This window comes from Punica granatum, chromosome 3, assembly GCF_007655135.1.
Source record: "Punica granatum isolate Tunisia-2019 chromosome 3, ASM765513v2, whole genome shotgun sequence".
Classification (NCBI taxonomy): domain Eukaryota; kingdom Viridiplantae; phylum Streptophyta; class Magnoliopsida; order Myrtales; family Lythraceae; genus Punica; species Punica granatum.
Window position 1 is genome coordinate 30,493,904 of NC_045129.1, and position 18,488 is coordinate 30,512,391.

Sequence of the window (18,488 nt, forward strand, 5' to 3'; positions counted from 1 at the left end):
ATGTAATAACCTCACGGGCTATTTACAGCTCCGGATGTTTCAATGAAACTTGAGTCGGATTATTTCAATTCTTCACAAAGAGGGTTAGAACTGTCAATTAGCTTCATCTATTAATAATTTTTGTAAAAAATTATTCTATTTTTTAAAACTTGAAAAAAAATACAAAAAGGAGTTTATTTATTTTCATTATTGATATAATTGCAAAATCATAATTTGATTATCGAATTCATACATCCGTACTCTCTATATATAGTAGAATGCATTATTTAATGTATATAAGAGCAAAACTAATATAATCTAGAAAATTGTTAATCAAGAAGTGATAATAAATGAAAAAATTGCTTTATAGATAAAATCCAATCAAATGCATAGATTAATATATGTACATATATATATAATTCATTTAATATTTTTAATACAAGTGACAAAGCATAATACCCAGTGTTATCAGAACCGGACCGGATGATGAACCGGAAGGGGTACGGGGTCATGGGTTTATGGGTCCAACCGGGGGTTCGATGGGTCGGACCGCTCGTTTATTTAAAATAAAATAAATATTCATATTATTAAAAAAATTATGATAATTAAGATAAAAGTATGATGATTTTAAAGAAATATAACAATAGTATAAGAAAGTATCTATATTTAATATTTCTTACTTCAAAATAAATATTTTATTTTAATAAGTACTTAAAAGTAGAGTTAAAAGAACAAAAAAGTGGTGGTGGCTTGGTTGGTAGTATGCTAATATGAAAAGCAAGAGGTCATGAGTTCAAATCCTTACACAACCAACCAATTTTTACATTAAATAGGAAACCCATAAAAACCCATAGAACCGGCCGGTTTAATGAAATTTTTCTTAAAACCGGCCGGTTCAATGGGTCCGGCGGTTCAAAGCTGCCATTTCGGTTTTTAGGCGAATCGGACCGAACTTGGTGCCGGTTCCCGGTCCGACCGGTCGAACCGGCCGGTCCGGTCCGGTTCTGATAACAATGATAATACCATAAATATGACAAATTTAAATTTTCAAACTAATATAATCTAAAAATATATAGATTAATATATATATATATATATAGTTCATCTAAATTTTTTTTATATAAATGACAATGCGTAATTTCATAAATATAACAAATTTAGATTAATATTGTTCAAATTGTTAACATAATAATTTATTAATTAAATGACTTAAAAGCAAGTTCGGTTTGCAAAAATATGAATAAATGATTAATTTGATTTTCAAATTAATAATTTATTTTTATTAATAAGAAATGTTGTTAAAATGTGATCAATAATCCACATAAAAATAATAACATACATATGATAATGAACATGGGCAACGCACATGATAGAATATTAGTCTTTTCGTATGAGTCTATCTTAGATAACCAATATATAGATTATATCCGGCCGAATTCATATTCTTATCCCCGCAGGGCCCCACAAAATGATGCGTAATGACTTCAGAATTCATATCTTGATCCTTATTGAGACTACCAAACACATCTCAATTGTTCATGTTTCGTTTGGTTTGTAAGTATAATTTTAAAATCACAACTTTAATCTAATTCTATCAACAATAAAATAAAATAACTCATACAAAGTCAAATAGTGAGTCTCATTTATACCACTTTTTTCCACAACATAACAACATAATTCACATGAAGTCAAAGGGTAAACCCTATTTATACTACTCTTTTTTAAAATTAAAATTTCACTATGAAATCAAACGCAGCCTCAGTATCCACTTGACTTTTACTGTAACCGAGAAAATTGAAAAGGCTATTGCTAAGGAGAATACAAGCGATGAAACACGTGAATAACGTGATAATATCTTTCTTAAATTGACAGAAATGATGGAGTATACATGAACGGCCGATATTTAGCCGACGGTTAGTCCCATAGTTTCGGGCCTATGCTATCAAAATTAAGCCCATATGTGATGTCCACCATTCGATATGGGCCAGGCCCAACGGGGCGAAGATTCTGTAAAGTGCACTTCACGGGGCCCACGTGGATTCCCACGAGCGGAGATGCAAGGAACACGTGGCTTGTATGTGCATCTAAGGGGCATTATGGGAGAAACATGTCCCGTGATGATTGGTCAGAGTTCCAGCTCAAATCCGCTCCACGTAGATGAAGCGGGTGCATACACCTTCCCTTACGCAACCGGACGGCTGCCTCAGCCTGAGCTCAGGCCCACTCACGTGGCTTCTCGGGCGGAGCACAAAAGCCCTATAAATCCAGAACAAAACTCACGTGTGGTGGGACCCTCACCTTACTATGTTTGGACTTACCCATACCCTCATATTCGTGTCCAGTGCATCGCCAACGCGAGTAAGATGACATGAATGAAACCTCGCGTGGCACGTAAATCATACGTACGAATCACGGTCGGGAATTCAATTCATGTGCGATCAGCGGTTCGACGAGTTGGTCGTGTAGGAGCCCGTGGACCGGGTGCATGAAATGTGCTTATATATAGTGAGTGGATAAGTGGAGGGAGGGAGGGAGCCAATGTGGGACCGCCGGGTAACGTTACGTTAGTGGGGCAGCATGGGGGAAGGGCAAACACGTCATTGTGTTTGGGTCTTTAATAATAATAATAATAATAATAATCGGCATCCGCATTTTGAATCAACGCGATGAACCCAAACGGAGAACTTCATCATTCAACTAAACGGAAAACGACTCCCACCGGTTTTCCTTTTCTTGTGGTTCCCTTTGGCAATCCCCCTTGACTTTTCGTTTTCTCTCGTTTTACCCTTTTTTTCCTCTTTCTTGACTGCTCTCCAGCCAATTTCTTGAATTTGGCCATCGTCTATTTCATTATCATAAAATTCAAACATATCTTTAATATTTGGATTCGGTTGTTCTTACGACGAGATCTAGTAGAATGACTCATAAATTTTCTCACTTTTCAGCAAATGAGATTTGATAAAGGAGCGTGTTTATTGCAGATATCACGAACTGCGTAATTTGTAAAATTATGACAGAAGAGGATGAGAGACGAGAAGATGCTGAACACGAACTACCAAAAATATGGTGAAAATGGAATTTGCAAATACTGCATGTTTCATTTGTACTTTCTCTCTCTGTTTTTTTTTATTGTTATATAATTTGTTTTTTAAGATAAGAAAAGAAATAATTCTATTGATTCGTTTCTGCTACATTGCCGCAGCAGCAACAAGTGAATAATAAAGTTAATTAATAACTAATAATAAGTTAAAAAAAAGAAAATAACTAACGTTGAATTGGTTCTAAGGTGAAGCGGCAATTTCTTTTCAAATATGGTAGCGGGCTTCCGAGACTTGTGAATAAAAAAATACGCATCGAAAGAGTTTTATTCGAACTGAATTAACTGAAATATATTAAGCTCCTAGATATCATAGCGTACGCCAATAAAAATAAAAATGGATATATATAAGATTATGAAAAACGGGGGAGAGAAGAAACGAAAACTAAACGGAGGGACGATAATTGCCTTCTTTCTTTCATTTTTCTCTTTTTTTTTCCTCTTTCCTTCGATTTTCTTCTCTCTCTTCGATCTTCACGGCCCAGCTCGTTTTCGATCTCTCCCACGAAATCAGGGTTTCGTTTCGAGCTCTCTCTCTCTCTCTCTCTCTCTCCCTCAGCCTCCATTAACGCTCTCTCGAGCTCCCCTTCCCCTCCTTGTCCTAACAGTAACAGCGCCCTGATTCCTCCGTATCTCTCTCTCTCTCTCTCTCTCTAGGGCTTTGTGGATCTAATCCTCCCCCCTCCCTCCCTCCCTCAGCTCCGGCCTCCGTCCTGCTGCCTCGAAGATGTTTTGGAAGCTCACTGCTCTGTCCGCCCCCTCTCCCGTAAGCCAATTTCTCTCTCCCTCTCTCGCTCCCTCTCGGTAACGTTTGAGCTTCTCCCCGCGCCGAGACTGTAGGTTTGTGTTGCTAGTTGCTACCTCAGCAGGTTGCAATCTGGGCGACTTCCTTGCAGTATTATAGCAGCTTGATAAGTTCTAACTGTGCTTTCGATTACTTAGGAGCTCGCCTGCTGATTTAATGGCTGCTTAGTGTTTAGATACATCCCAATTTGGTCTCACTGCTTTGTTGAGCGTTTGAATTGTCCTTGTTGTGCTCGTGGTTGTGTTGACCCTATCCTGTTGTGCTTAAGTCGATCTGTAAATGATCATTTGTCGCGATTCTTGAAGATGTCACGTTGTGCTTGTCATTCTGTCGTCACGTTGTTGGTGCCACTTCAGTAGGAGCTACTTTGAAATGCAACATGGAGTAGGGGATGGGAACAGAAATTTCATTTATTTTCCCATTGTGGATGATTGTGGATTTTAGATTTAGTACCGTTTTTCTTGGAAAAATTGTAGCGGCTTTATGTGAATTATTAAGTAACATCTTTTGGGATTGCGGTGAAGGCACTCCGCAGCTTCTTGATGTTTTTAACCTTCTCACGCTTTGATGCTTATACACTGTAGGTGGAATCGATCCTTGACAAGGAAAATTTCACTTTGGAAGAGCTTTTGGATGAAGAAGAGATCATACAAGAGTGCAAGGCGTTAAACAGCCGTCTCATTAATTTGTCAGTTTTCCACTCTTCCTTCAACTGCAATTTTCCAGTTTTCTTATGCCACCATCATATCTATGATCGCTTGAGTTTCTAGTATAGGCCAACCAGTTAGATGCCACATTATTGGATCATGATTCTGTCGTAATGGATTGGATGCTGATCCTCGGTACTTACTGTGATTTCTTATTTGCAGCCTACGGGATAGGACGCAGGTGGAGCAGTTGTTACGTTATGTTGTTGAAGAACCTCCAGAGGATGCTGATAGCAAACGTGCCTTCAAGTATATATTCTTACCTCATATATATTATAACTGTTCCATGTATATCTGTATCGTCTTTCATTGCTGAAGTTGTCAAATTTGTCATTATTTCAGGTTCCCTTTCATTGCCTGCGAGATCTTTACATGTGAGATTGATGTTATTCTCAAGGCCTTGGTGGAGGAAGAAGAAGTACTTTTCTCACGAGTCTCATCATAATTCTTTACCTATTCTCTGTAGAAGTTGCTACACGTGACATATTGTTCTGATGTTTTATTGCTTTTCTGCAAATGCAGTTAATGGACTTGCTTTTCTCCTTCTTGAATCCAGACCGGCCTCATAGTGCCTCGCTTGCTGGGTATTTCAGCAAGGTTTGGTGTAACTGCACTAGATTTTCTCTTCTACAACTCTTGTTCACCTCTTGTTCATAAATTCCAATGTGTTCTGTTTTATGTGGAATGTAGGTGGTTATATGCCTCATGTTGCGGAAGACAGTTGTGCTCATGAATTATGTTCAGGTGAGCAAATGTATAGCAGTCAAAAGAATTAGGACTGTTATGGTAGCTTTTTTAGCTGAAGGGATCTCTCACAAGAGTTTGTGTTGCAAAGTTGTGTAGTTAGCAGTTTGTTTACTTATAACAAACTTTGTTGACAACTGTCAGTCTTTACTGTATCTGAAGACATGTAGACGTATTAAAATTTGAATTTTATGTATTTGTAGAGATGCTATACATGCTAAATTTTGCACTTCTTTTTTGTGTATAGTGTTGCTACTGAACCTTGATATATTTGGAATCGCAATGTGTCTTCCTGTGTAAATTTCAATGTGCACCCGTTATATTTTGCAGGCCCATCAAGATGTGTTTCGTCAGTTGGTCGATTTGATAGGAATTACATCCATTATGGAGGTAACTGATTATTTCCTCGTTTACTTTTGTTCATGTTTATGGGACTTGTGTATGCAATTGATTGTGATCCAAGTTGTCGATGAAGCTCTGGCTGCTGGCATAATTTGATTGATTGGTGTAATGGACAGCTGTTGGGTCAGTGCCTGTTTATGACAGAGATAAAAAACCTAAATTAAGTCCGAAACATCATAAATTATTGCTTGAGCTGCCTCACTTGAACTATATATTCTATGCATCAATGCTCTTGGACGTCCTGAGTAATTTTCCATCTATATGTGTAGTGAGACGATTTCTGTGGCAGGTATTGGTTCGATTAGTAGGTGCTGACGACCATGTATATCCGAACTTTTTGGATGTGATGCAATGGTTAGCTGATAGCGACTTGTTAGAGATGATTGTCGACAAACTAAATCCTTCGGTAAGTGCCAATTTCAGTTATTATGAGTGTAGTAGAAAAGTTGCTGAAAATGTAGTTCTACTTTATTGGCCTTGTATGTTGAATAGTAGTATCAAGAATGTTTAAGCTTTATTACTAGTTACTTGGTTTGCAGTAGTAAGAATCTGACGACTTAATTCTTATATGGTCAGTGCACTCCTGAAGTTCATGCTAATGCAGCTGAAACACTATGCGCTATAACTCGAAATGCTCCATCTGCTCTTGCCACTAAACTTTCCTCTCAAAGGTTTGTACAATATTGAAAAATTAATATATGATTCCCCCCTCCTTGTATATGAATTGTTTGTTGAAGCTTTCAAGTTTCTGGTTACCTGCAGTTTTGTTGAGAGAGTCTTTGGTCATGCATTGGAAGACTCACATTCAAAATCTGGCCTCGTCCATTCGCTTTCAGTCTGCATTTCTTTACTTGATCCCAAAAGGTCGGCAGTGTCGTCTCCTCTGTTTCATTCCTTCCGTGGACAACACATGTATGAATCTCCAGTCCCTGTTAGTTCAGAGACGATCAGTGCAATGCTGCCAAGACTTGGTGAGTGCAGGCATGTGCTTTAGGGTTGTTACGGTACATGCTTATTTATCTATTTGTTTGTTTTTGTCATCTCTTGCAAGTGTAAATGTATAGCTCTGGAGTTACTATGGTTCTCTCTTTAGTGGTTTTCATTTGGGAGTTAATTAATGTTGTGCAGGTGATTTGCTGATGCTTTTGAATGTGTCATCTGATCAGAAGATATTGCCAACAACTTTTGGAGAATTGAGGCCACCTCTGGGAAAGCATCGTTTAAAGGTTGATTTTGTGTCACTACCTTTATTTTGGCAAGAGATGAATATGGAATCAACATATGGTTCGCAAATCTACTCACAAGAATTTTTTTCTTGCTTGCTTGCTTTCTTTGGTGTTTTGCCAGATTGTAGAATTCATTGCAGTGCTAATGAGATCTCGAAATGAAGTTGCAGAGAAAGAATTGGTCAGCTCAGGGACCATTCAAAGAGTTCTTGATCTATTCTTCGAGTAAGTTTGTAAATTTGTGCTTGTATGTGTAACTAGAGGCCTGATCTTTTGGAGTCCGCATTTCCTTATTTCGGAAAATGCAAGAGATACGCTTGTTTATTATTTTAAATTTAGATTAAATTGAGGTGGAACCTTTTTCTGATATGATGCAGGTACCCATATAACAATGCTCTGCACCATCATGTTGAAAGTATCATATTATCATGTTTGGAGAGCAAAAGTGAAGGGTTGGTTGATCACTTGTTTGTAGAATGTAATTTACTTGGAAAGATGCTACAGACAGACAGAAATCCTGATCTCTCAGGTGATTCTAATCAGGTGAGTTCTTCTGAGCCGAAATAAGGATGTATATACGTACATAATAGTGTTGACTTCAGTGTATCTTCTGAATTCAAGTCTATTTGCCATTACGCCCTCTCTTTATATCATTGTGACAGGACTGGATTTGGCTGGTTAATATTTTCTCTATCAATGAAGCAAAATAGAAAATTTACTTGTACAGATGGAAACAATTACCTTTGTGTGATTTGGGTTTCACTGATTATGCAGCCGACTCTACCTGCTCCTGGAAAACGGGCGCCAAGAGCAGGAAATATCGGACACATAACAAGAATCTCTAACAAGCTTGTCCAGATGAGTAGCAGCAATAGCTGCATCCAAAATTTTCTTCAGGTATGGAGTTTTTATTGTTGCAATTATGTCTATGTTAGTTGTAAACAGCTACAATTGTAGTGCTTATGTGAAATGTTCAGCGTGATATGATCTCTGCAACAATTTCTCGGGGTAGTGCTCTAGCAATTACAGTGGTTACAACTCGTATTTTGCTCGTGTCAACTTCTACTTTGTGGCAAAAAATGAAAAATTCTGCTTGAGCTGCTTGGTTTATCTCTTTGATAAAGTACTTGGCGTGTTTTTCCTGCTGATTGCAATTTTAATTGTTCTTAAACTTATTTGAAAAATTGGTCTGCATAAATCCTAGTCTGATTAAACATCTCTATTGACACGATTCTTCTGTTCTTTGTAGGGCAATGGTGAATGGGGTCAATGGCAGGCTACTGTTTTGCAGGAGCGTAATGCAGTCGAAAATGTTTTCCGTTGGGCTTGCGGGTAAATTTGCTAAATTTAATTGGGTTCATCTTGTGCAAAGTGATACTGCTAATTCATTGGAGTATGCATTATGCTCTAAGTGTGTATTTATTGGTTCTGTTTCACTCTACTAAGTACTAAATATCATGCAAAGGGGGGCATTTTTTTTATCTGTAAATATAAAATACGATAAAGAGTTTAAATGCTAGGATGATCCTTGGGCACACATTTTTTATCATCACGTGACGAATTTGTGGTTGATATTACAATTAGCATGGCCCTTTGGCTTTGGCATGTGGCGGCTTTTCTTTTCCGTTTTAAAGTTTTATTCCCCTTGCTGAGATGAAAGGTTGGTTGGCTTTGGGAGAATTTACATTGACAATAAAGGTGTGCATTACACCATTTTAGGTGGCATTCTCAGCATATTTTTCTCCTCTGCATCCTGATGCATTTTGCTCAATTCTTGGCATATCCCTGTTGATGCTAATAAGATCTCTCTTTTTCATTACAAATATGCAGCCGTCCGACTGCTTTACTTGATAGGACCAAGGATAGTGATGAAGAGGATCTTCATGATAGAGACTATGATGTAGCTGCCCTTGCTAATAATCTCAGTCAGGCTTTTAGCTACAAAATCTATGGAAATGAAGAAGCTGAAGAGGTGCATGCTCCTCCTTAGTTAAGCCCTATCAGTTTACTTATTACCAATTACCACCTTAGACGTTGTATTAAGTTGAATTGAAGGGTTTTCTCATTTGTGCAGGATCGGGCTATCGATCGTGATGATGAGGTAATGTTTCTTAATTCCTTTTCTTTTCCTTTCTTATTTTCTATTTTCCTGATCCTATTTTATGTTATTGAGAAAAATGAACTGGGAGCTGCTATAGGTGGTTCAGGATGATGAACATGACCAATCTAAATTTCTAAACTGTCTTCTACATTTGATCATGCAGGATGTGTACTTCGATGATGAATCCGCTGAAGTTGTTATCTCATCCTTGAGACTGGGTGATGACCAGGGAAGGTAATTTTCTTGTCGCGTTTCTTCACTCCTGCAGTGTCTTCTCGAGATCTTTGTAGTTTCTGACTTTTATATTTTGGATTAGTTTGTTCACAAACTCCAACTGGTTCGCCTTCCAAGACGAGAGAATGGGTACTGCAACTTTAGGCAGTTCGTCCGCAGAGATGATGGACGAAATAAACCTAAATGGAGCTGCAAATGTTGGAAACAGCAGCAGCAGTGACGATGAGGTGGTCTTAGGAGAGGATGAAGACATGACTGGCAAAGCTGCCTCCAATGGTGTATCAACTTCTGATTCGCACTCCATTAATGAACCTCCAAGCAATGATCCCATCTTCAGGGCAGACTCTGACCTTCAAGACGAGAGAGCAAGTGCCTCCCACGACCCAGGTTTCTTCAAGTTTGAGATTCCTGAGAACGAAGACATTTTCGGGGACAGGCCGTTGCCTGAATGGGTTGGGTGGGGTGAGTCGTCTGATATGCAGATCGGTGGGTCCAGCATGAACCCATTTGAGGATCCCGATATAAACCTTCCTGACCAGAGTGACGAAGTGGCACAGGACCTCAGCACGAGTGGAGGATCGGGATCCCCACTACCCAATGGGGTACTTGCCCCTGCTGGATCTATCACCCCTGCAAGCTCTAGTGATGGTTCAGTGGGCAGCGACTCTAGCCAAAAGTCTGCTACCGTCCCATCACTGTTCGAGGAGGATGTTGAATTTGTGGGCGTGGAAGCGGAAGGAACTGAGAAGGCGATGGAACACGCTCTCAAAGAAGGGATAGTGGGTGAGGCGGGCCCTCTCAAGAGGAATATTGCGCCAAAGTCGCCCGAGAAGGAAGCTTCTGAAGAGGCTGAGGGGGGCATGAAGGAGTTTAATGACGCGAACTATTGGAGGGTCGACCAAGAGGTGGCTGTTCTCGAGTGAGATGCAGTGATATTTGACCTGACCTGGTTCGAGAATGAATCGGCCCATCGTCCCTTGAAAACCCCAATTGTCTGCCCAGAGAAGATCTTGCGAGACTGGTCAGTCTGCAGGTTAGTAATGTACAGTGTAATTTTGGTTTGTGAATTGGGGGTGTTGTGGTGTATTAGCAACTGTACTCTACTGTTAATTATTGAAGGTTGGTTTCCTTTTTCCTCGTAACTGATGGTTTAGGGCACACGCTAAATCGTGGTTAGTGAATTGTTCTTTGGGCCTGAATTCTTCGCCCTCAAGACAGATCCGGTTTGTGAAATTTATGATTCTTGAAGGAACGAAATAATGTCTTTAGATGTTAAGATTAGTACTTAGTACTGCATTTGTGATGGTTTTATTTTGTCTTATCGGCTAACATTAATTTCGTAAATTTGCCTGTCTCAGATCACCCGATCACCCCGTAAGTCGTAATCCCAGGATTTATTGTAAATTCGGGGCCTATTTTAGAAGCTATGACCATCGCGTATGAACTTGGCCAGGTATTGCGAGGTAGGGCCTGAAGCTGCCAGACCCAACGATCTCAATCAGATTGGGCTGGAAAGTCTTGGGGCTGCAGCAGCTACTCTGAAATTGGGCCGAAGACAAGCCCCATGTCGTAGGTGGTCTGGGCCATATGGGCCTGGTCCAGATTAGTCCATTATTATCTCAGGCCCACTTCAAAGCAGCCCAGATCAGTAGATCCATGATCCACCGAAGCCTACTCTGGTCCTGAGTTCTTCTGGCCCACGTGGGACCGCCAGCAAGAAAATGACCCTTCATTTTGTGACTTGGCCGACCACTTCATAATTCAGCTGCTCTTTGATTCAAATCAAACCGAGAAAAATAAAATAAAAGTAAGATCCAAGAAACCTAAAATACAAGCCTTAAGGCGTGGATGCGAAGACTACCAAAACTTTCCACCCTATCATCAACATCCCAAGTATCATAACCGTGAACACATACCGTGAGGGGAGGGATATATGATATCCCGAAGCTTTTTGAACATGCTCATCGATTCTGAAAACCCCTCGAGCAAATTTAAATTCATATCTTAATTTTTGACGTTCTCCTGGCTCTTACAAATGCAAAAATAAACAAGACAAGCAAGATAAGTGGTGACGCCAACAAGACGAGATTCCAAGGGGTGATGCTGTATGAACTGCTTATAATGCCGCCAAAGCTTTCCTGCAAAATATATTTGAGCATACATAAGGATATTATTATTATTATTATTATTATTATTATTATAAGTATATATAAAAAAAAAGGGGACCATGGACATCATCATAGCAGCAGAGCAGCTCATTAACCTACAAGAAGCAACTTAGTCCACCACAAGCATAATGTTCACTCGATTTATCTGTTTTGCTTTAAGAAACAATTGATTTAGGGGTAAAGTCGTCTCCTTAACTGTGGTAAGCAGTTTTTGGTTGGAGAGGCTGTGTTGCTTGGCGAAAATCTCCTGCGCATACTCATAGAGCTCCAAATCAAGGCTATTAAGTGACTTTATCTCCCGAAGAACTGCTGCGGAGACATGAAGCCGTGCCTACGTAAAAGTCCCAAATGGAGTTGGCATTGTTCAACAAAGAGATATAAAAATAGCCAGAACTAAATTGGCAATGTGAAAGATGCTTAGATGAGTCAATAAAAAAAAATGTAATACCTCCTTTGTGAAGTTAGCAGGAGCGATGTGCTTTAAGGAAGTGACACGCCGACGCGATTGGGACTTTCTCAGAGTAGATATGCAGCTTTCATAAGCTCCCATAAGCTTATTCACAGTCATCTAACATAGATAGAAGAAAAATACTAAGTTACCTATCCATTCCTAAGGATACTTTCTCATAGAAAAGACAGGCATCTCTATTTATTGTTTGCTTACATTGCCTTTACCAGTTTCCGCATTTCCTGGTGTAGATATCCCATTCTCCTGCTCTGATGTAGTATTCTAGTGGATATAATGAAAGTGACTGCAACTCAGTTTTGAATATTTGTTACATAGACAAAAAAATTGCAAGAACAGCTTACCTGACTCTGTCCATCATCAGGCTCAGGATCCAATATAGTGCTTTGTTCTGCAGCAAATGGTACATAATTTATGGATATATTAGACTGTTTCATGCTCAACTGAAAAGAGAAGGAATCACCTCATCCAGTGGCAGTTCAAAACCAGAAATTAAATAGACGTTAAAAAGGCAGAGAAGAATGATCCGCATATAAGAGAACTACGGATTTTCCTGTTCTTCTGATTAGCTCCCAAGAACTTGCAATAGACACATCCATGGCAAATTCACTTTGAGAGAAAAGTAAGCTCAAGAAGGATTGTCAAAAGTGCTATATTTCCTTCATTTTCTTAGGTGATACATGGTGAAGCCCTCTATCAGAAATTCAGATCGTAACCAAGGAGGAAAAGAATAACTACTGGGCGCATCAGTCATTTAAGTGTACTTGCCCACACCAACTGTTTGTACCAAATGTCATGCCAACCATTGGATAAAACCCCCGAAGAGAATTGGAAAAAAGGTTAAAAAAAAAAAGTTCAGAAAGTACCAACCTGATGTTTCCTCAGCAGCAGCAGTCGCTGCACCAGGTTTTGTTGATTTCAATTGTGAAATCACTTGTGCACCGACCACATTTGCAAACATAGTAGCAGATTCGCGATGCTCTTCAGTTAGACCAACATATAGCATATTATCCAACCTCTTCTGCAAGATTGACAAGTATCTACCATGATTGCCGCCATAAGAAGCAAAAAAAGAAGATTCGAAAAACAATGTCAGGCAACAGTGCTTGCTCATAACCTTAACATTCCTCTCTATATACCTTTGCAACTGCAAGGGCATAATCACCAAGTTCTTTATACTGCATAATACAATGGCGTACTTCATGTGCATCGGTGAAATAAGAATTATTTGTAAGTCCTGCAACCTGTTAATAAAAATGCAGAAAGTGACACCCAATAACTAGTTAATAACCAGAAGGATGTTCTTCCCAAAATCTATCCTGTAAAGTCTTCTGATGAAAGAGTAGCATTGCAAGGCTACCTTTTTTGTTTTTTGATGAATATCTCATGGCTACTTTGTATATCCTTTTTACCTCCTCAGAGCAGAAATGTACATAATTAAATTCAAGGTACTCCAAAAAGAAATGATTGTCATCAGATGACCTACCAAACTGTCTGCAAATGAATTATAATAACTATCACATAAAGAACTCTAAAAAGGAAAACTCACTTACTTGGAAAGTAGCGCCATTGTGAATAATGTCTCGAGCAATTGGGTCATTGATATAATCATGCAACGGCATAACCATCTCCTCCATGTCATACGGGTCATTGCCCTCGACCTCAATTGGGCCATTCCTTCTTCGAGCATCTCTCTGTACAGAAGGATCATACAATGTATCAAAGAATATATTGGATTAGAAAACCAATGCAAAAGAATATATGAAAATATTTAGAAATAGTGGATCTTATTAAGATGAACCTATATGCCATCGGCAGTCCCATTGGTTCATGCAAGAGTATACAGTTTTCAGATCGTTTAAGCATATGCAAATGGGGAGACAAGAACAGAATGCCTCAACCAAACCATATGTACATTCTCCTTTTGAATAAAGAAAATGTTAATGAAGTAGAATGTAAAGCACAAGAGTTCTAATACATTCATACCCTAGCAAATAAGTCTTCTCTCATCCAAGGCACCAGATATTTCCAAGGCCATATATCCAGAGTACTAACTCCTTTTGTTTTAGCACGCAAACGTCTAGCCATATTCGTTGCCGAAGTCAAATTAGGATGCACCAAAAATCTAGCTGCTACCTCTACTGAGAATTCGTAAGTACTAAAAACACGGTCAACCGGGTTTCTTAGTATTGTCACCACAGAAGTTCTTTCGTCTGGAAGTTTGGACATCATGCTATAGTCATCATGATTCACCAATAACCTGCACTTCGCCTTGCTGCACATAGAACAGAAGGGCACTGTAACTTTTTGTAAACTTTGTTAACCCAAGATTTGAAGGAAAACTAAGAAGACACTTTTGAGCAGAAGCAAAACTTTTTGACTCAAATGACAACCAAAATTTTACTGAGTAAAGAAAAAATGAACTTAAATTCAGGCATCGCAATTCTTGAACCTTAAAACGCATCTGGAAATTATCCATATATCAACTCACTTTGCAGGAAAAAGAATAGGTAAGAGACTGTCTTTGTGTGGAGTGTCTATCATGTGCAGAGATTCTATCTTTCTGAGTTAATACCTATACTTCCATTTATTGCGTAAAACTCCAATAAAAGCAAGACCAATAGTAAAGTCATATCATTTTTTAAGATACAAATTATCAACCATCATGAGTGCATTATCATGCTAAAAAACATATTAAATACTCTGAAAAGAGAATCAGTTGATGAGCCTGTAATAACAAACACACGGTGCAGCTGAATGTACGCCAACAGATGAATTTGTACCTGGGATCGAAACGCAGCTTATCATATGAACGGGGACATTCCTGAGAATTAGAGTACAGCTTCTTCAAGAAACTGCAAGTCAACAATAAAAGAAAACCAGATATTATTGCCGACGAACTTGACAGATGATCAGACTCATTCTCCCAATAAACAGAAGATTACCAGTGAAAGTATGTCCGCCCTCCGGTTCTTGGAACATGGAGAAAGAACAGCAAATCACGCAACGTGTGTGCATCTGCTTTAGCTTCTTGATTCACTGCAGAACTTGCCCACCTTTTCACAATTTTTTCACAATGGCCAAAGTTGAATTTGTCGGGAGAAGCATTAGCTGATAAAAGAAGAGTAAATCTGGAGTCAGCATCTAAATAAACAAATAGAGGCAAGGGAAAAATACAGGACACACTCTATAAATAATTGAAAATGAATTTGGATAAACAAAAGCTCATTAGAATCCCCATCACAGTTCCTAAAAGAATCTGAATTCAATCATATATTTAAAGAATTATTCTGGCTATCATGCCTTTATAACTATTTACTACAACCTACGACAAATACTTAAGACCCCAGGTCGGTGCAAGTCAACAATGAAAGCAGCCTCTTGAATTATATATAGCTGCTATCACTTATCTATTAAAACCAAACTGAATCCAGAATAAGAATATAAAATCATCAATCACTAGTTACTGGCCACAAAACAAATATACGTCAATGAGGGGAACACTTGAATCGGATAGCAAGAAATACATACTCAATCCCAGAAGAATCAATAATGCTGCCAACTTCAGCAGAGTAGAAACCATCAGGCCCATCCTACTGCAGCCCCTGGAAGATGAAAGAAAAAGACAACAAGGGGGCACTTGTTAAGTGGAAATCTCAACTAATAGTGATCAGTCTTGTAACTGAAGAAACCCAAAACACCACATTAAATTATTTTCAGTTTTCTTATTCTATATAAATGTGTATATATATCTAACTCTATATATGTGTTAAAAACCGAACACCAGCTGTTACAAAATCATCTCTTTCAGATACTTCTGGATATGTAGGCGATGAAAATTATGAAAATTAACATCGGTTCTTGCGGAATTCCTGTCGGACATATACAGACGATTAAATTATACAAAGGAAATTGTTTAGGAGTAAATGACTAAGGAAAAAGAAAACAGAACACAGGAAAGGTACGCTTTCAAATCCTAAAAGCACGCAGCGGTGCCAAGAGAAGAAGACAGGCAGCATCAAGACATCAATTTTATACTTTCTCAATGCTCAGAAATGGGGAAGAGAAGGAACCCTTAACCAAAACCCTCTCGGCAGGACGGAAGGAAAACCAAGCAGAGGGAGTCTCGAATGCATTCAAGAAATGGAGTGACCCAGATAGAGAACGGAACCCAACAGACGGCAACAAAACCGAAGCATGTCGATAGCTGCAATAAGCAGAGAGACAAGCCCACTACCCCCCATTGACAGAATCGGGAACACTGAGAAGGGACACGGCCCTACCTGTACCGGGAATCGGGATCTCGTGCTCATAAATTCCCTCGGACTCTGCAGGGGACAGCGTGTCCGCGATCCCCGGGGCCCACTCGGATCCTTCCAGACGCGATGACGCAGTTCCGGTCGTCTCGTCGGGGATCGGCGGCGAGTCTTCTCGGCATCCAAACGGCGGGAATTTGATGCCGGGAAGAATCTCAGCCGCCAAGGGAGAGACCCCCTTTTATTCTTTCTTGACGGAACCACCAATCAATGCTCCGTCTCCAAAACGGAAAAGCGTGTTTTTGATTTGATTAGAGATGCGAGAGGGCGAACGCAAAGGGAACATTTTCTTTTTGACTTTTTTAGTCAATGGTTGACCAAGGTAAACTGGTAAGATTACCACGCCATTTTTTTTCGATATATACTCCGCTATCCAAAAGTTTAATAGATCGTGACTAATCTAGTTCTGAAAATTGAGTATTGCAATTATTCTCCCTCTTAATAAGTGCGCTTCTGAAGACTCGAACTTAATCACACCAATCAATTTTAAGAGGGCATTATGTATGAGGTAATTCTTGTGGATTATTATATTTGGTTGAAGTAGATTACTATTTAGATTACCGGCAAAATTACAGGTGAAGTAACATTATCGAGCCATGTAAACATAGCAGCATAACATTATTAATAATTTTAAAAGTGAAAATTTATTTAAATTAAATTTAAATTACCAATGATCTTATGAGAATTCTAATACGACTCTGCGTCATGTGGTATAAGCATCCAAGGCCGTCAAATGCGCTTGGGGCCCGTACAGACCCATCTCATGCAATGCATCTGACAGCCATATACATGTTTCACATGACACAGAGTCATGCTAGCAAGACTCGTGATCTTAATTGATAGAATGACTTTAGATTGAGTTGGGTTGATTGTTATTATTTTCTTTTTTTCGGTAGAGATATTATTATTACTATTATTATTGGGATAAATGAGTTGGGTTGAAAGTTTTATCCAACTACAATCAATCGCATATTATTATCAGGTAATTAAGGAGGAATAAATAAAATTGTAATAAACAGATTGCAGTAAACGAGTGAACGCAATTGTGAGAATATGGAAAGTTGACCACAGATTCATCAACCGAATTGTGAGAAACTTATTGAGTATCGCCCTTTTTTTTTTTTTTTGCTTGGACATTGAGTATCATCCAGTTGTTATTCATAAACCTAAAGAGGATTTCAGTGGTAAGGCTTCGCTTACATCAATTAGTCACGTAATGAAAGATTAAATTAGACCGGTGTCGTGTATATTACACGGAATGGTTTCAAACAAAATTCATGGAATTGGCATGTATCTATCTCAAGGTAGTTGAAAGGCTTCGAAAGAATGAATAAAGCATTGTCGGTGCTTATTTGGATTGCGGGTTATAGCGAGTTATGGAGGAGTGAGTTATGCACTCTTCATGACCTTTTATAATTCATTGGTTCATAATTCGTCATAACCTACAATCAAAACCACCACTAAAAGAAATGAATAATTTTACCATGCCTTAGATGGACGATTTCTTAGCCGTTAAACTAACATTGGCTTTATTCTTTATTCTTAAATGTTGATCCAACGATGCCGAGATGATAATGAACCGGATAAATTCCCAGCAGCATTGAAAGCCATCTAAAGGTTTTTGCATTTAAAACTTGGAGAGCGTTGTTAATGTTAAAATGTGGGAGCGTTGTTAGATGATGTTGATAATGGTGTGATGTGTAGATAGGGGGACATGACATGACATGACTCATGAGGTGGTGCGGTGGCGAGCCTTTCATTTCTGGTATTGGGCTCTCTATGGGATGTGGGCGCTTACGTTGGCTTTTGGGCCCACCCACTTTTTCTCCAATTTAGACAAGATATTATATATATATATATATATATATATAAATTATGGTGCCGAAAGTCCGACGATAGTAAGGAAAATGTACAAAAACTCCCATCGTGATTTGAGTTTAAGATAAATTGCAGCCCGTAGTTTTTCTAGGGATAAATAATACTGTGTGATTTATTTCGCGAGACATAATGGATCTCACCGTTAATTTATTCATTACTTCTGGAACTTTTCTTATTTTATTATTACCATCAAACTTTTAACCTTTTTTTTTTGCAATTTGATCCTAAAATTTGAAAAAAAAAAGAAGGAAAGGGGCTTGGGTTGCTGGTTGATGACCCCGATCCCACCACCGAGGTTGCTGACACCCACAGAGGACACCGGAAACATTGAGGGTAAGGTCGGGATCGTCAATTGGGGGCCGTAG

General features: G+C 38.9%; 2 protein-coding genes across 4 annotated transcripts; one reads left to right on the top strand and one right to left on the bottom strand.

Moving 5' to 3' along the window:
• Positions 1 to 3,460: 3,460 nt before the first annotated feature.
• On the top strand, positions 3,461 to 10,583 carry LOC116199243 (serine/threonine-protein phosphatase 6 regulatory subunit 3). Its single transcript, XM_031529539.1, has 19 exons — positions 3,461 to 3,842; positions 4,466 to 4,569; positions 4,751 to 4,837; positions 4,931 to 5,006; positions 5,111 to 5,185; positions 5,279 to 5,332; positions 5,663 to 5,722; positions 6,024 to 6,140; positions 6,311 to 6,405; positions 6,497 to 6,705; positions 6,863 to 6,960; positions 7,082 to 7,185; positions 7,338 to 7,503; positions 7,735 to 7,857; positions 8,210 to 8,292; positions 8,791 to 8,932; positions 9,035 to 9,061; positions 9,225 to 9,295; positions 9,378 to 10,583. Exons 1-19 carry the CDS (start codon positions 3,804 to 3,806, stop codon positions 10,216 to 10,218), a joined length of 2,571 nt encoding a protein of 856 aa, XP_031385399.1. The 5' UTR covers positions 3,461 to 3,803; the 3' UTR covers positions 10,219 to 10,583.
• Positions 10,584 to 11,048: 465 nt separating this feature from the next.
• Positions 11,049 to 16,493, bottom strand: LOC116199244 (protein-tyrosine sulfotransferase). 3 transcript variants are annotated; one of them, XM_031529542.1, is made up of 13 exons: positions 16,213 to 16,492; positions 15,461 to 15,534; positions 14,875 to 15,040; positions 14,713 to 14,784; positions 14,066 to 14,204; positions 13,483 to 13,623; positions 13,069 to 13,173; positions 12,800 to 12,950; positions 12,274 to 12,320; positions 12,128 to 12,193; positions 11,912 to 12,031; positions 11,660 to 11,794; positions 11,049 to 11,433 (listed from the first exon to the last, which is right to left on the bottom strand). In XM_031529542.1, the coding sequence occupies exons 2-13, from the start codon at positions 15,519 to 15,521 to the stop codon at positions 11,293 to 11,295; spliced, it is 1,344 nt and encodes a 447-aa protein (XP_031385402.1). In that variant the 5' UTR covers positions 15,522 to 15,534; positions 16,213 to 16,492; the 3' UTR covers positions 11,049 to 11,292. The 3 variants fall into 3 exon arrangements, with proteins under 3 accessions (XP_031385402.1, XP_031385400.1, XP_031385401.1); XM_031529540.1 differs by having other exon boundaries at positions 13,916 to 14,204; XM_031529541.1 differs by lacking the exon at positions 13,069 to 13,173 and having other exon boundaries at positions 13,916 to 14,204; positions 16,213 to 16,493.
• Between the last annotated feature and the right edge of the window lie 1,995 nt (positions 16,494 to 18,488).

Bases quoted from the DNA above. Each gene is read 5' to 3' on its own strand.
- LOC116199243 (XM_031529539.1), top strand. From the start codon at position 3,804: ATGTTTTGGAAGCTCACTGCTCTGTCCGCCCCCTCTCCC. The intron at 6,406-6,496 runs GTTTGTACAATA...GGTTACCTGCAG, and splicing joins ACTAAACTTTCCTCTCAAAG to TTTTGTTGAGAGAGTCTTTG. The intron at 7,504-7,734 runs GTGAGTTCTTCT...CTGATTATGCAG, and splicing joins TCTCAGGTGATTCTAATCAG to CCGACTCTACCTGCTCCTGG.
- LOC116199244 (XM_031529540.1), bottom strand. From the start codon at position 15,521: ATGGGCCTGATGGTTTCTACTCTGCTGAAGTTGGCAGCATTATTGATT. The intron at 14,785-14,874 runs GTAATCTTCTGT...GTTGACTTGCAG, and splicing joins GGGCGGACATACTTTCACTG to TTTCTTGAAGAAGCTGTACT. The intron at 12,194-12,273 runs GTAAGCTGTTCT...TATATCCACTAG, and splicing joins CTGATGATGGACAGAGTCAG to AATACTACATCAGAGCAGGA.